This window comes from Pholcus phalangioides, unplaced genomic scaffold, assembly GCF_987345545.1.
Source record: "Pholcus phalangioides strain wild (caught in Gottingen) unplaced genomic scaffold, Ppha-v1.0 ptg000022l_1, whole genome shotgun sequence".
In the NCBI taxonomy this organism is placed as follows: domain Eukaryota; kingdom Metazoa; phylum Arthropoda; class Arachnida; order Araneae; family Pholcidae; genus Pholcus; species Pholcus phalangioides.
Window position 1 is genome coordinate 32,091,301 of NW_028301615.1, and position 17,496 is coordinate 32,108,796.

Here is a 17,496-nt window from a genome sequence, read left to right on the forward strand (position 1 = left end):
TGCGTCGGAATTTTCGGAGGTCAGATTCGGAAACCCTAGAGCAGGGGGGGGGGGGTGTGTGTGATTGTCTAACCTTTTCGGTTTTTATGGCAGAATTGAAAGGAGGTTTGAGCCGCAGTGGAAGAAGATAGTACAACTTTGAGCAGCATTAGGAAAAAAGAAACTGTTTTGGGCTGCATTGGAAGAAGGAAACACCGTTTTTGGCCGATTTAAAAAGAAAAAGCCATTTAGAGCCTCATTGGGAAAAAAAAAAGAAAAACCCCATTAGGGCCGCACTCGAAATACGAATGATAACTGTTGAACACTCTGAAGCTGAATTTACCATTCTAAGTAGAAAAAAAATATAACATCTTCCTTTTCTTAAGAAAAAATATATATCCCCAAAACAGCCACACACATATATATTAAAAGAATATTTATGTAAGTCTTAAAATTATTTTTGGGTCGCATTAATATTTATTCTGGGTCGCAGGTTTACCACTTCTGTCCTAGAGGGTCACAAACCTATGCATCAAACTATTAAAAAAATTATCGCGGAAATTACGACACATGGGTTTTTTATTCCCGAATCATGAAGTGCATTAGGACTCGGCAGCAATGACACATCAACAAACACCATGTGAGAATTTTCAGATCGGATGTTGTATTGATAAATAAACGAATCATCAATGTAAGCCACGTTGGCAAAGCGCTATTATCTTTACTAAGAATAGCTAGCAATAGTAATTTACGGAAATGAAATTCCGTGCGTCATTGTACATAAAAATCGTGTGATTCCCATTGATATTCCGTATTTTATTTCCGACTCCAAAGAAATGAATCGTTGATAACAAAGAAGCATTTCTCACACAAATGAACACACTTCACGTGGGATTTACAGGGGACAAAAAAAAAACTGGAGGAGTGTCTACAAACTCACGCGTCTTTCAAGATAAAAACCTTGGCGTCGTTTTACTTTGTAACAATCTTAACGAACTTTGGACTTTACCCTGCGAAGAAAAAGGATTTTATGGTTATTATAACTTTTTTCACTTCAGATACATTGTCCAAGATGTATGTTGATATCTTTATATTTCCGCCGCCGCCGCCTTGACCTTGTGACTATAGTCCTAACTCTAGAAAACATCACGCCACATCGATTAAGCGGCATGTACGCATTCAACCGAAATAGATTGACGCCATGGGTTTTATCACGATCATCAAAAAAAATCAACCCTGAGAAAGAGATATTAGAACTCCAATAAGATAATGGCGCTGAAAACAGAAAACGGAAGAGAGATATAGTAATAATATGGAATATATATATATCTATGGTGCTGCATAATCTCGGTGGCGTGATGGGATTGGCATCATCCGATTTTTCTCCGGTTGCAACCTCCATCCAGATAAAAACAAAAAGGATTTGACACATTTTGAGAGCATTAGTACGATACGATTCGCTCGAAAGAGACATTGTTACATGAATTAATATTAACCCGTTTGTTAGTAAACAAATCCAGTTCTAGTTTGAAATGGCCCCCAGATGCCCGGATGAAGGTTCGTGGTTTACTTTATTGCATTTGCTCGATTATTTTGTTTTCTTTTTAGTTTTTGAATTGCTTTTTTTTCTGAATTTTCAAAACAATTTATTGGACTTTGGTTTTTCGCTATCAAATGTCTTGAGAGTTGTCTCTTGCGATCAGCTGAGCTCAACCTTTTGGAGTGCGTGGGTCATCAAGGTGAATTTGATAACTTTTATTAGGCCGCTGGAAGTATTTTATTTTTGATTATTTTGATATGTGGGTCGCTGAAATGGTTATTTGTAGGTGGATAATAGGGAGAGAGAGATAAATATTTTGTTATTTTAAATTGTTATTTCATTTTAAATAACGTGATATTTTCTTTATCGTTAAATGTTAAGTTTTTATGTTGATTATTTTTTTTTATTTAAGGGTCAAAAGAGGTAACTAATAATAATTTTTTTTCTGGAATGAATGAAATACGCAAATGTGTGTTATGTATACTAAATATACAGGGTGATTATAAATTTATACGAGTAAAATTACCAATACTAGTTTAAAAAAAAAAAATGCTTTGTGCATGTGAAAGCTACGTATTAAAAGGGGTTAAAACGGAAGAAAGGGTTGTTTTTTTTTTCCCTGAGCCCGATGTTCATTGGGTTTACATTGAGTTTTCACCTATTCTTAACCTTTTGTGTTCCACGAACCCTTTTTAGTATGGTACCAATAAGATGAAGGCAAAAGAACCCCCCCCCCCCTCTCCCGCCAACAAGATGAAGACCACGGGACACCATTAGATTTACATTCAGCGTATAATGTTGCAAAAACAATAACTTAATTTTTTTCTCATTCTAATCTCAGACCCAGCTGAAACCTTCCCAAGGACCCTTAGTTAGAAACTACCGACTTACGGTGTCTTGACAATCATGGTGGAAAAACCATAGAAAGTCCTAATCAGGACAACCCCTGATCGAGAGAAAAACTTCGTAAAAAGAATTTTCATAAGAACTTGTGAGAAACCAGTGTGTCTTTTCCTAACTCAGATCTCATATTAGGCATTAATAACAGGACTGCATCCAGTTATTCCGAGTGCTACGTTTAGCCAAGGACTGCTACTAAATCAGACATACATCTCGTCCATATTCCTTTGCGGAACTTCTAACCAATTGGTACATGTTGGAATGTGTGCGCGCGCGCGTGTAGTGAACCTTCCGTGAAGTTTTTTCTTAGTGATATTTGTTATGTATAGTGCTGCCATCAATTTTTCTAACAATGCATGAAGTGTAATGATTGAATAGTATACCGTCGTAGGCCTGTTGCTCTCTGCGGCGAGACTTTTTAACGGAGAGATCGGCTTTAGCCAAGGACTATGATTCAAGCGTATGTGATATAGATATCAGTTTATTTTTCATTTTATTTGTGTTCCAGATACAAATCTACATTTTTTTTGAACGATTCAAGGTCTCGACTAGAAGTTTAAAACTTTAAAATGGATTTTTAAAACCGAGCTCAAAAATTTCCCTGGATGCAGTAGTTAAAAATTGTTTGTTAAAAAGGGTGTCTTCGCTACGAAAATCACTTTCGTGGTTTATTTTTAATAATAGTGGCCTTCGTTATGCTTTTTCGAGGTGGCATACACAGTTCCGGAAATTTACGCTAGTGTGCACTAATATAAAATCAATAGAAAAGTGATTTTTCTCAGCTCACAATGTATATGGGAAAGAGATTTCGTATATATTATACCGAGGGGAAGAAATGCTTACTGTTCTCCGCCGGGAATCTAGACCCGGTCGTCTCATAATCCATGTTAGTGTGCAAACCATTTTACCACGAGAGACACGACCTTGCTTTCCTTATGGCATGCACAGTAGAGAGGAGCGCTGGAGTAGGACAGTTGGCGGCCTCCCTTAACTTCACCTGGGAAGAGGGGACATTCGCTGAAGTTTACTTCAGCGCATCGCGTTACTATTCATGCCATAAGGGAAGCAAGGCTGTATCTCCCATTGTGCAACGCAATGGTTATCAAACTTTTGTCACTCGGACTTTTTTGCTCACATCTCTGACCCTTCGTTGTTTGTGAAGATTCAGATTTTCAGGCTTTCTTACCCTATTACCTATGGCTCGTCAGCATTGTCTAAACAATCAATCACTTCCAATTACCGAATAGGCACACCATTAAAATTAGCTCGCCGCGACGCTCCTGACAAAGGTTGGCGACACCCGCTAGAAGCCACGACGCTCACTTGAGTGGGGCGATGGTTGACACACTTGCCCGGATTGCATGAGCACCTGGGATCAGTACCCGACTTGTAAGACCCTTCCTTCTTAGTCCATACAGACATAACATCCACTAAATCTCTTCCTGTAATCTATAGACTGAAATTATACGATTTAAATTTGCTAAATTATTAAACTCAAATGATACAGGAAAGTTACGAATCACTAAAAAAAGACTAAGTAGTTGAAAAAAAAATTTTCTACAGTGTAAAATTTCATTGCTAAGGCAAGTCCGGCGTTACGATGACTCTTCTGGGCAGTTCAGAATTGAAAACACAATCAAACTTAGTTTTATCAGAGCCGCCCTTATTGGGTTCGTTCGACAGGTGCGGTCGCATCGGGCTTCGCGTTCTGAAGGGCCTCGCACTTACTATGATAGAAGCGAAAAAAATATTTTTTTATATCAAACCCATTTTCTGTAGTAAACATGGTGTTTGAGCTTCAACTATGGAAATTCTGAATTATTATTTTTTTCATAAATTTGGAATTTCCATCAATTATCAATTCAAGAATAATTTCTGCCATTAATTCTGTAATTCTTTCATTAGTTACAGATTTTCGTCTGGAATTATTTCATTTTTCTTGTTTTTAATTAATAGATTCCAAATTCTTTTCAGATGATTCCTTTCATTAGGCCATATTTATTTTCTTTAATATTTCAGGATTATTTCTTTTATCAATTTTTCTTAATTCGAATTTTCATCAGTTTTGAAATTTTCATTAATTTCGGTGTTAATCTACCTTTTTAATTGTATCTATCTATATATATATATATATATATATATATATATATAAGTATTTACAGATATATTTCAGAATATCTGTAAATTCTGCAATAATATATGAAATTTCCCCTCCCCCACAGAATATATAAAAGCATAGCCGTAACACGAATTTTTGTGGGGGGGGGGGGGAAGAAGACAAACGTGATTTTGTCGCCCCACCATTACTTTAAAATTTTGATTTTGTAACGTTATTTCATTTTTTTTTCTTCAAAATTTGCTTTCCTGGGCAGTTTATCCCTCTAGTTCCAGTCCTGGCTAAGGTGGCCCCAAAATCGTTGCGACGTCTCAGGTCCCGATGTTAATTTCGCACTGATGGGGGCCCCGCGTCTGATAAGGGCGGTCCTTCGTTTTATACGAAAATCTTAAATAGACGCTAGCAATAATAAATCTGGAAAAATTTATCAAACAAAAAAACATTTCTTATCTTTAGAAATTGATTATTTCCAGTCATACACTATCGTATGACTGAATGAATGAACACCAGACCTCTCCCACTGGTTTTATCATACTCCCCTCGTTACCTGTACACCCTGCATAAGTAATGCGTATATTATTTGAGAACATGAAAAAAAAAAGAACAACGATGCAGATGGATCTATTGCGTATTACTTTCGTCACAAAAGCTATTTCAACTTGTTTTTGTTCCTCCGTTTCTCAAGGTGAAACATTTACGCGTCGTTTCCGACACAGAAAATCCCCATCGTGCTCATTAAAAACGATTAACCGGTATCCCGGATGTTATTGCGTTGTTATTATGCAGATATTTACTCGATTGGATGTCATAAAAATAATTAACAACTTCTATCGATCAGTTTCACATGATTATTTTCCGCTTTTGTGAATTAAGGAAAAAGTTAGACGGTATTGAAATATTTTTCGGAGTGTTTTTTCGTAATTGCACGCGAATCGAGATGGCGTCTGGTCTCGACATTGGGTCGTTTTCGTTGTTGCTTCATTATTTAGGGTACGCGAATAATGATTAACATGATGGCGGAGAAAGAAATTGGTTACGGGCTTCCGAATCGCAGTTGGCTATCTCGAAGCTTCCGGAGGATGGTAATGACGTACCGCAAGAAAGAAAGACGGACCAGTTGCAGTCATTGTACTGTCATTACGTTGCGTATGAGGACGATTCTTTACTGTGACTGTGCTCAGCCAGCCGTTGCATGGAAATATATTTTCTGTTTGTGTGTGTGGGGAAGAAGTTTTTTTTTGCTATCAACCGCTGGTCACGAATGCGTAAACGCACGTCCGAATGATAAAACAAAAGGTCACGTTAATTGATTTAATACAGCTTCAATTCATGTTCCATACGTACGAGAAGCTGATTTGGTACAGGGAAGCTCTAAACTTCGATTGAAAAGTTTTAGGTGTGATTTTATAGTAGGTGCCGGTCTAATTAGTGCCGGGTCGTGTCTGGTCTGTCGGTCTAATTATTGAGGGGAGTCAAGAGTTTGGAACATTTGCGTACGATTATGAGTCTACTGTACCATAATTGGATCATTCTGGGTTAAGTTTCAAGTTTTGAAAAGGACCTAAGAAAAAAGATTAAGCAACATCTCTCCACAGGATGTTAACGTAATCACCATTAAGAAACTTTCTTTGGTCCTGCCGAGATGGATGTATACCAATCATTTTTCATGTTTCTCAGCAGAGGAAGTAGGTGATCTAGTTTTTATGAGTGGTTTCATCCATGTTACTTTCACTCTACAAAGAAGAACCTGCGCTCTACAGTGTGTGAAACCTTCATAAACAATGCCTGATATATTTCATGTTCACATCAGAGTTTGAAGAATGTGTTTTCCCCGTTGATAAGTAAACAAGTATTTCTGTGAAAATCAATTATTTAATCATTCAGCATAAAGTGGGCACTTGTCAAAAAAATTTCCCCATTGACATTAATGATATACGCACATTTGAAGGATTCGGGTCAATCTTTAATACACACGTTTTCCAGCAGCGGGAGCCGCTGGAAGTTCGTATTATCCCATCAGAATTGCGCGAATTGCATTGAAATCACTAAATCTATTTTGAAATTGGCCTTTGACCAGTTAAATAAATTTAATTTTTTTTGTTATATTTTTATAGGCCAGGTCGAAGGCAGCGTTCAAGGCAAGATAGGCGCTAGCCTAGAAAATCACGCCAAAGAGAAATTACTGAAGGAAGCCAACGGAGTATTGAAAACTAAAGAGGTACGAAATCTGTCGCAATTACTCAATAGTGAATGCTAAATTAGAATAAAAACACTATGGATCCCAAATAGGGTTCCGTCTTCCACGAACTATGCAAAATTAGTGGTTCTCAACCTGTGATGGGGGCGTATTTCTATGGGAACATAGACGGGACACAAATGCCATCATTTCTTGTTTTACCATATAGAAGGGCCTGTGAAAAGTCTAGCTTAAGGGCCCGAATGGCGCAGTGGGTAAAAGATTCTTGTCTACCACCAGTAAAGTACCGTCAGGTCCATGGGTTTGATTCTGGGGAAGAACGTAGATTTCTCTGCCGAACTTATGGCGATATGACCAGAGTTTGTGTGTGGGCAAAGTATGGAGTGTAGCCTAACCCCCCCCCCCCCCCGCTCTAGTATGTGGGGGGTCATGCAGGTATATTAAATGCCTCTCGTGAGGTGAAGTAGCCATTCGCAACAGAGTATCATGTTTTTTAATGACTGGTGCGACCAGTACTTGCTCTTATAAATTAGTTGCTTCGTCTCTCCACAAGTAATTGTGCCAACCTCTAGGAACAACCTTTAATTCTGGACGCAAGTTTATATGTGGGAAAAATGCCCTCTTTTATGTAGCCACTCTTTGGTCATCCCACCAGCACCACAGTAATGGTCGGCTGAGGCTGGTTTTTTGTGGTTCGCAACTTAGAGGCGCGAATGCGAGCCGATATTCTCATTTAGATTCTCGCCACAAGCCTACAACGGTACAAATATTCAATCACTAAACTTCACTCGCGATTTGAAATAAAGATGGAAGCATTGAAAAAACAGACATCACACTAGATTCGCACTCACTGTTAGGCACTCACACTTCGCACAACTCACTCGGTATTAAATTGCCCACTGCGATAAGACGGGACCGGAGTTTTGCTCGGTTTGAAAAAAAAAAAGTAGGCACTTTTCGGACCATATTTTTCTGACGCTCTTTTTCTTGCGATTTCTATTAAGAATGCACTGTTTTTTTGTTTTTTTTTGCAATTACAAAACCGACGAGATCCAAACGATAGTTTGGACGCCATCTCGCGTCTATCGCCCCCACCAGCGAAAGGAAAGGTATTCCGGTGCGTGTGTGGCGGAAGAGGGTATTCAGACCTAATCCGGAAATTTCGACAGGGCCGGCCTGATCACCGATCAGTTTTTGCTACTGAGGATTTCTCGAACGAGTATGGGGGGGGGGGGAAGTTCCCATTACGCAAGTTTGAGGCAGAGCACGCCTCGTACGCACGTCTAGAAAAGAGCAAGATTCGTACGCATGCTTGGGAAAGGGGCAAGACTTACATACATGTGCGGGGTAGAGCGAGACTTGTGCGCATGGTATGAGCACGATTTATTAATTCACTTTCAATTGCGGCTAGTAATTGATATTTATATTTGCATCATATTTTGAATTTTGTTTTTTTTCCTTTCAGGATCGACGGGAAAAAGCCGTGATGAGCGTTCCAGCACGTCTTGGCCTGTTCTTCGTGAAAGTGTTTCTGGTCATATATGACGTTATAACCCTACCGATATATTTCATCCTGCAGCAACCTTGGCGAACATGGAAAGCCAATCGCACAATATGGGTAAGTAAACCTTTGAAACAAAAAACTTTTCTATTTATGAGCATCTTGAAGACACTTTGAAAGTCAACGAACTTATCCATCGTATCTCTAGCAACTTCCAACACCTCATAATTAAGCTATAATTTATAATTAGATCGTGTTCGTCGTGAGAGAGAGATGAAGGTCAAGGTGAGAGAGAGATTTTCGCTGTTGTCCGATCTCTGATCATTCTTCAAGTTCCCCTCCAGGTCATTTTTTGAGATTGCTCAATGCCAGAACCAGTTTCAATAGCCAATGTTTTCGCCATCATGTCTCGTGACATTCACTCGTGTAAAAAAAAAAAAACGCACCGAAGAGCATTTACGTTTCATGTTTGCATTAATTATATGCTTGCATCTGCTAATGTCCGGATTTCTCGTACCCTTGAACAACAGTGCCCTCATGGATTTATTTATACTTGCCGTTTGTTTATCGGATACTAATTGTGGCTGCAAGAACTGGTTTGGCAAGGTCGGTCGGCGTCTGGAGGCTGTTTCAATTAGATTTATTTATTTAATTTTTCTATCCCGTTAATTAGTGTAACGTATCAGATTACGTTCAAAACGTAATTTAGGGATAAAATATTGATTTTTGTTTATTTTTTTAATGAAGCTCCTGTCTGTCGGGATTGCAAAACAGGACTTGTTTTGTTGGAATCGAAGTTACGTTCACTTTAGAGAGCGTAGTGTTTTTACATGCAACAACCCTTAAACATGTAAGCTTACACATAACATGTACCCTTAAACATGTATGCTTAAACATGTAAGAAATTTCATCATGAAGTTAGGCAATGTAGTTTGGTTTCCTATATTCGGTGTATTATAAAAAACCCTTGCAATTAGCTTTTTGTTCTCAAACGCAACTCAGTTAGTTTCAATATCATTATCCTGTACGTTACACTCTTTATCCTGCAAACTCATTTCACGTTAAAAGGAACTTCACCCCCCTTTTCTGCCAGATCTATTTCCGAAGAAATTATCGTATCCAGCGATGTGTATAAGGAGTGCTCATTCCCATCATTTGCCGAAGATTCTGTGATGGATATAAGATCCATGCCCTCCACAGCTATCATAGTTTCTACAGGGGCGGATCTAGAGCTCGTTTTTGGGATGGGTGATTTTATAAATCGCTAAAAAAATTAGTCTCAGAATAGGGTGACAATCCCGCTTTTTTTTCTCCATCTCGACCTTTTTTTAGAAATGTCCCGGTTTTACCCGTTTTTTAGTTAAAGTTTTTTTGAATTTGTTGTTGCAATATATATATTATCATATAGAAGTTCCGAAAATTTCATGAATTATCGCATTTTGCTTGGTGAGGTGCCCCTTACACATCCGCCCCCGACTTTCTAAAAATCTTTCTTATAGCCCTAGCTCTTGGCGTTTAGTAGCACACATTTTCATTTGCTCTGGGACTTGGTGTCAATCGAGAAGCTATCCAAGTCAGAATTGGGTAATTCCTCGTCTATACTGTATTATTATCTTCATTAACTAACCCTCATTCCCGCCTACCTGGTCTGGGTATCGAACCCCCACAAACGTGACGCCATGAGAGAAGCAAATGTCCTTCAGGCCCGATTGGAGAAATACTGGATCTTATTTCGAAATCCCCCTACGAACCAAGAGGTAAAATTGTTTCATTCGTTCTAAGTTACGTAATCTACACACTGTGAACACATTTTTATCTTTGAAAAAAATTCATTTAAAAATAACTTGAATAAAATTTAAAATTATTTATAATTTTTATTTTTTAAAATACATTTAAATTTTGTTTTATTTTTTTATGACGTGAAACAAAATTTAGAATAACTTTGGAAAATTTGATATCAAACTTGATTGACATTGTAGTTTGTATAAGTCAGTATAGATGGCGCTAACATCTCTTGATCGCATTCAGGTTTTTACAATTACATATGTTATACTCTGTTATCTTACGGAAGAAAGACGTTATAGACTGTGTTATTTTTTTAAAGGAATAAAGTTTAAAAAAACATGAAATACACATTACCTTACATTAATATTTTAAGTTCAGTTTTGGTGTCGCATATTAATGTATGCATTTATATATTCTCAAAGGCTAAAACGATCCGTGAAAACGACCCTCACAGTCCATACGTGAGGATAAACCGCAGCGTATCAAATGCATTTGAAGGAATCGAAACGATGGACCAAATGTTTCGACTGGCCGTTACCCGTCACGGTGACAAGCCATGCCTGGGAGTGCGGGAAGTCCTCGCAGAAGCCGAAGAGTATTACAAGACTGGGAAGATATTCAAGAAGGTACATGGTCCCTACCATAAGTGAACTTCACACTTTCCGAACGTAGTGATTCTTTAGAACAGAGGCTCTCAAACTGTGTGCCGTCAACCTTTGTTAAACCACTTTAGGGAGCCGCAGATAAGCGTTGATTAGAGAAGGGGGTGCCGCGGGTGAAAAAGAGTTTGAGAACCTCTGCTTTAGAAGAATACACCATCTCATCATATCTAATATACATAAATGTTTTCTCTTACGATAGTTAAAACTTGGCAATTATCACTGGTATTCTTACAACGATGTCGAAGCACGAGTTGAGCAGTTGTCGAAGGGAATGCTCGCATTGGGGCTCCAACCCAAGACGCAAATCGTGATTTTTGCTGAAACAAGGATGGAATGGATGCTGACGTGCCAAGCTTGTTTCCGACTCAACATTCCAGGTAAGAAGTGTGAAAAGCATATCCATCTTACTTTATTGTTGAAATTATCTTATATATATATATATATATATATATATTATATAATCTCCAAAATTGGAGATTTTAGGGAACAGACACAAAACATATATAATATATATATATATAATGTGAAAGTATGTAGAGTTTGTGTCTGTTCCCTAAAATCTCCAATTTTGGACCAATCGTCGCCAAATTTTGCACATATACCAAACAGGACCGGGATTGAATCTTAGGCTACTTTAAAAGTTTGTCAGAGCAGGGCAAATGCCCGAAATGGGTGAAAAACCGTCGGAAAACAATGATTCCTGGGTCCCAGCAGTCACTTCCGAAACGATTACTTTGGTTACCGCGGTTCGCAAACCGTGTTTCAGACAAGCATGAATTTACAATGGTTTGTCACAACAGTTTATTCCTTTATAATGGTTTGTAACTTTTTCAATCCTTCCAGTAATTGAAGAAAACCCGGGCATTGCCGAGTATTATGGCTCGTACATTATATACGGATATTACCGGATGACGAGTGTAATATCTCTCCATGTGTTTCAATTAAATCTTTCGAAACGCGTGAGCCTTTTGAGTCTGGAGCCGGTCAAGTAATCGATATACAATGAACTGTTGGCTTGTCAAGATTGAGATATTGCGAAATTCCTCGAGTTTTACACGAGAAGCATGCGAGGAGGCAAAAAGTTGTGATATAGTGCAGTGGTTTCCAACCTGGGCTGTATGGCTTCTGCGATAAAGGCGCTAATTGCGGTCCTGCGGTTTTAAGTGGCCACGGGTGAGAATTAGATGAAAGGGGAGTCATGTCGAGTGAACGGGGGCACAGAGGGCTGTAAAGAAATAAAGCTTTTGAGTGAAAATATGATGGGGGGGGGGATATCAGAGATCTGGTACTATGATTTTCCAATGTTAGTATGTAAATATGCAGGCTGTTACTTCCCGCTAAGTACAGGACCCCAGATCACCCCCTTTGCCCGGAGACCCACGAAGTTGAGACGACCATGCACAATTCCATTCTCTCAAGCAGGAAGCTCGCTGAACTCTAGACCAGGGTTTGGCGTGGACCAAGGGTGACGTTTTGGGAGGTTCGATTAATTTTTCAGATTTGTTGGACTGACCCATATTTTTTACACATATAATTCAGCTCTTCGGAAAGGTAATGACCCTGATTTATTTTATTTTCCTCGAGTAGCCCTGGAGGCCCTGGGAAGTGCACACAGAGCCCCAAAAGCTTCGCGCGGATCACCGGTTGCGAACCATTGCGTTAAAGTATGCAACATCTTAGTGTTGAGACACACAAAGTTTGGGGACATTTGAACAAAAGGTGTTCGAATAAATGTTCCTTGTCAGACAAAAAACTCAGTTTGGAGAATTAATTTCAATAGAAAACATTTCTGCATGACTGCCATGATGTCAATGAATACATATACGGGATTTCCCGCGAATCGGCAGAAACCTTGAATAGCTATACGAAAATCGTTTAACGTAATCAGAAAATAATATAAACGGGGGAAAGTTGGGGGGGAAAATCAGCATTAAATGCGGGTGAAACGGTTGAATTTACGAAGGTTCCGACAGATGGCTGATGAGATAAATCCGGGAAAGAAAATTCAGCTGTCCTTGAGGGGAATCGAACCCACGTCCTCTTCACTTGCCTGGTGAGCGCACTAGAAAAATAATTCAGGGGCCGTGCATGTCCCAATGTTCCAAAGATAGATCTTATACGTAAAATTTTTGTTCATTATAAATTTAGTTTCGATTAAATTCAGTTCGAACCGTAAGAAGGTGCTCGATCTTCGATGATGACAAATGCCTTGGATAAGACGGGATTAACGAGAAGAACATATGGTATAAGGGCTTATAGTAGATACACTGGTATGGTGTGTACGTTATTCGTGTTGGTGCCGAAAAGATCGGGGGTGATGCCTTGATTAGGATACAGTGGTATTGTTATTGTAGGATTAAGATCGTGCTAAAAAAAGACCATCTCTCAACTGTGGCACGAGAGCTGGAGTTGCTGTGGGTGCTCTAATATCCATAATATTTTATACAATGAGGACGGGCTCACCCTCAGGATCGATTAAAAAAGACAATTTCCTACATAAAGCTGAAGCACCTACAGATTTAAAACACAATGCAGGCAGCGCTTGTACAAATATTGTATATTTCATACCTTGCCTGAAATTTTTCATGTAAATGTCGAGGATTTTTACGTCTACAGCTGCACCTTCCAGCAAACCATGATGTAGAAATTACCCAACTCCCCAAACTCTAAAAGGCATAGAGAGATAAACTACTTTTTCTTCCTCAACCCCAATATATCAAGGAAACATATTTTCTGGATATTATGCTGAAGTAAACCATATGCTTTCCGAGTTCACCTCAGCATAATATCTATGAAATGTCCCACCATGCCACTCGGGCACGTTGCCTTAGAAGTATGTTAGCATATTCGTGCTTGCAGATATAAGGAAAGAGTTGCCAATTCAAATTAGTAGATGGGATATATGTGCCACTTAACATATCAAGCTTCATGTTCCCCAATGGAATTTTATTCTTCCTGTAATAATGAATGTACGATGTGAATTTTATTGAAAAAAAAAATCTACATTAATTGGGCATTATCTTTTTTCACAATAGTTGTGACTCTGTACGCTACTCTCGGAGAAGACGGTATCACTCACGGTATTAACGAGACTGAAGTCACTTATATCTTCACGTCACAGGAGCTTCTACCTAAACTCAAGGTAAACACTTATCATACCGTTATGTATTCCAGATTTAAAATTAGAATTTCAAGAATTGTGGCAATTTATGTAGATTTTTTTCCTAAAAATTCATTTGAAAAATTTTTATTTCTGCATATAGAAAATCATCCATAAACTCCCAGCGATAACGCATATTGTCTATATGGAGAATCTGAGGCCTGCTGATGTCAAGGGCTTCCCGGAGAGGTGCACTCTCATCTCTTTCTCGCAGGTTGCAGCAATGGGTCTCACATGCGACACAGGTAGATAACGATTACATAAATTTTATGCAAGGAATACGTGATATACACACAAGTAACCAAAATATAGAGTGGGCCAGAATTTCATGACTGAACTGTTTTTTTCGTATAAAATCAATCAATTGGCGTTTGAGAGTGCGTTTTGCAATGAAATGTTTGTCGTGATCAATTTTTTTTTATTTTCAAGAATGAAATAGTTTGAAATTTTAAGTTTGAGTGTAAAAAACCGACAGTAAAACACGTGAAAAACAGCAGCGAAATTCGACCGAAACAGCTACAACCATTCGTTTGCTGACTTCGGTCGAGTTTTGATTACGTTTATTTGTGCATATCTCTAGGTGTTCAACATCAACGAAATTGAACAGCGTCGTTTTCGTTGATGGAATTTCGAACTGTTTTTATTGTTTTTTAAAAAAAAACTATTGATCAAGACAACATTTTACTGCAGACCAGACGTAAATTGACTTCAGATTGATTTTTCAAATGCGTTATGAACTTATGACATACCCTGCGTAGAAAAACAAAACTACCTTTACATTGAGCACATATCTTTTCTATCCGTAGTTTCTAAACCAGAACCACCTGGACCGAACGACTTGGCAGTTCTGATGTATACTAGCGGCTCTACAGGAATCCCCAAAGGTAAATTTATTTTTCTAATGGATTTTCGGAGCAATATAATGCGAAATTTATGAAAGTCATTTGTGTACAAGAACAAGCCAAGAAATAAAAAAAATAGAGAATCTGTATGAATCTCTGTAAGAGTCGGGCCCAAACTGGGGGGGGGGGGGGTCTGTTACTGTTACGTGATTGTTTCTGACCTGTATTGTATCTTTTTTTTATGCTATTTTGCGCAATTACGACAATACGGCGTTTTTCCCAGGAATAACTGTGCTCAGATGGTAAAATGTTATGTCACTTTCAAAATTTCGTGATGGCAAATTTGTAAACAATATTTTGCCAAGATGCGGTTCTGTGGCTTTTCGACTTATTAAAATTTGTCCCCATTGTTTTCTCACAAACTCAAAGACAAAATTTTGCCACCTTGTAAAATTTTGACAAACGAGACTCCGGAAGGTAGAACTCAATTTTTTGAAAAAAAGTGACTTTTATGACATTTTGCCATCTAGGCACAGAACTGAAACTTAAAATCGATCGTAAATGAATTATATGGTGCATCTGATACGAATACTGATTTATTGACAATTTTAATATTTTTCAGGTGTGATGATTACGCACAAAAACATGGTGGTAACTGCTGGTGGTTTGCAAGATGCTCTACCAGGCTTGAAGTGAGTTACCAACATTTCAAGATCTGTAAATAAGCGAATATTTTTATGTATTTATCCGTAGCATATTTATTTTTGTTAATTTTCCTTGTTCATATTTAATGTTTTTTTACTTCAAATTTCAGTGAAACTGGTGATAACGTATACATTGCATACTTGCCACTTGCACACACCTATGAAATCTCTGCAGGTATGCATTATTTAACTTCTCTTCCACGTTAACAATGTTACATTAATCATATTACATCATCATATTTCAAGGGCTTAAAAAAATGGATATTTATGGAAGAAAGGTTGGGAGATTATCCATGATTATCCAAAAATTCTTCATGAACGTAACTCAATTTTAATATTTATACTAAAAGTTTCCTATTCTTATTTGTATAGAATGTTTCTTCTCAGTGATGGGCATTGCTGTTGGCTATTCATCTCCCCACACTCTCACAGACAAGGTATGTATCGCTCCACAACTACAGTCGAAATTAAAGAACTATATGCCAAAACACTCAAAGGAAAAATACATAAAAATTATAACATGAGTGTGAAATATGAACGGAGATTTGTGTGAAAAAAGTTTTATTAAATTATTCATAATTTAATATCATTTAATTAATCATTATTTATTAAAAATTTTAGAATATTTTGAGTTTATAACGTTTATAGCAGTCAGTTCAAAATTTGGGTACAACAATCAAAACTAAAAATTCTACTGCTTAATTAAAAATGAAAACAAGAGTTCCAAAAAAAAAAAAGATAATGATAAATAATAGGTTAATGAGCTGGCAGGTCATCTGAGGGAAAAAAAGCTTTATATAAGGATATTCTGGAAAAACTAAAATAAATTTTTGTTTCAGTCGACAGCTGTCATGGCTGGATGCAAAGGAGACGCGACGTTACTGAAGCCAACCATTCTCACGTCCGTTCCGGTAGGTCTAAATGTTATCAGTGCCATCTAGTTCTCTGAATACAACTTCACAGCAGATTACAATGAATAATTTTTTTTTTGCTTTACAGTTAATGTTGGACAGAATCAGGAAGAGCGTTAAAGAAGTGTCATCGTCAAAAGGTCCATTTGCTGAAGAATTTTTCAATTTTGCAGTTAAATACAAGCATTTCTGGTGGAACAGAGGATTCGATACCCCAATACTAACTCGGTAAGTTGACAGAGTATTTATACGGCGGTTACACTTCCCCTTCGAAATTGATGGGAGTAAAAATGGTGGGCCATCTCTTTCGTCCTTAACGAGAACGCAATCCCCCTGAGAAAGTTTTTAGTCTATAGCTAAAGACTGAAAAAAAAAATTGAATTGCCTTTTACGAACAGATCATGACTCGTCGTCTCAACCAGACGTTCTGCAGGATTCTTCTAGCCCTCGAACAAATGTTTTGTAGGATTTGTCTCGATTCTAAACGTTCTTCAGAATAAGTCGCGTCGTTTTACCAAACGTTCTGCAAGATTCATCTCGACTTCTTACCCACGCGTTTTGCTGGATTATCAGTCCGTCAATCGACCTTTTAGGAACGTGCTGTAGGATTCTCTTCAACCTTTTACGAACGTGCTGCAGGATTTTTCTCGACCTCTTACAAACGTTCGGCAGAATTAGTCTCGTCTTACCAAACGCTCTGCAAGATTCGTCTCGAATTCTTACCCAGGCGTTTTGCAGGATTCGTCTCTACTTCACATTCTGTAAGGATGAGAAGGTGGAATATAATTCCAGTTTCTCTTTCTAATCTAGTTCTTCAGAAAAACTCTGGGATCACCATCCAATAAAGAATGTTTAAAATGGTATGGTGATCCCAGAACGCCCCAATCTAATCACGATCGAAAAGTAACTTATCAATCCTTATATTCACAGACTAGTTTTCAAGAAGATAAAGGATTTGGTCGGCGGTCGAGTCCGGATTATCGCCTGTGGCGGAGCACCACTCTCCCCTGATACTCAAGAGTTCGTGCGAACGTGTATGGATGTCAAACTAATACAAGCCTACGGTATGACCGAAACGGCTGCCAGTGCGACTGTGCAATCTCGTAAGTAGTTTCCATAATTGTATTTCAATCATATATATTTCAATATTACCTCTTAAATTATCAGAGATATATTCAATATATAGCCTTCAATATATC

General features: G+C 38.0%; 1 protein-coding gene across 4 annotated transcripts in view; it reads left to right on the forward strand.

Annotated features, from left to right (window-relative positions):
- Positions 1-17,496, forward strand: part of LOC149070206 (fatty acid CoA ligase Acsl3-like) — a 78,007-nt gene that overhangs the window by 55,433 nt on the left and 5,078 nt on the right. For 3 of the 4 annotated variants that reach the window (XM_089250192.1, XM_089250195.1, XM_089250194.1), the window contains exons 2-14: positions 6,650-6,753; positions 8,198-8,350; positions 10,441-10,644; positions 10,880-11,057; positions 13,716-13,822; positions 13,944-14,085; positions 14,647-14,724; positions 15,305-15,374; positions 15,497-15,561; positions 15,759-15,823; positions 16,226-16,297; positions 16,386-16,525; positions 17,228-17,400. In XM_089250192.1, coding sequence (XP_089106318.1) covers positions 6,650-6,753; positions 8,198-8,350; positions 10,441-10,644; positions 10,880-11,057; positions 13,716-13,822; positions 13,944-14,085; positions 14,647-14,724; positions 15,305-15,374; positions 15,497-15,561; positions 15,759-15,823; positions 16,226-16,297; positions 16,386-16,525; positions 17,228-17,400 — 1,551 coding nt within the window. Of the gene's footprint in view, positions 1-1,011; positions 1,537-6,649; positions 6,754-8,197; positions 8,351-10,440; positions 10,645-10,879; positions 11,058-13,715; positions 13,823-13,943; positions 14,086-14,646; positions 14,725-15,304; positions 15,375-15,496; positions 15,562-15,758; positions 15,824-16,225; positions 16,298-16,385; positions 16,526-17,227; positions 17,401-17,496 lie in introns of those variants that run through there. The other variant, XM_089250193.1, reaches the window with a different exon arrangement.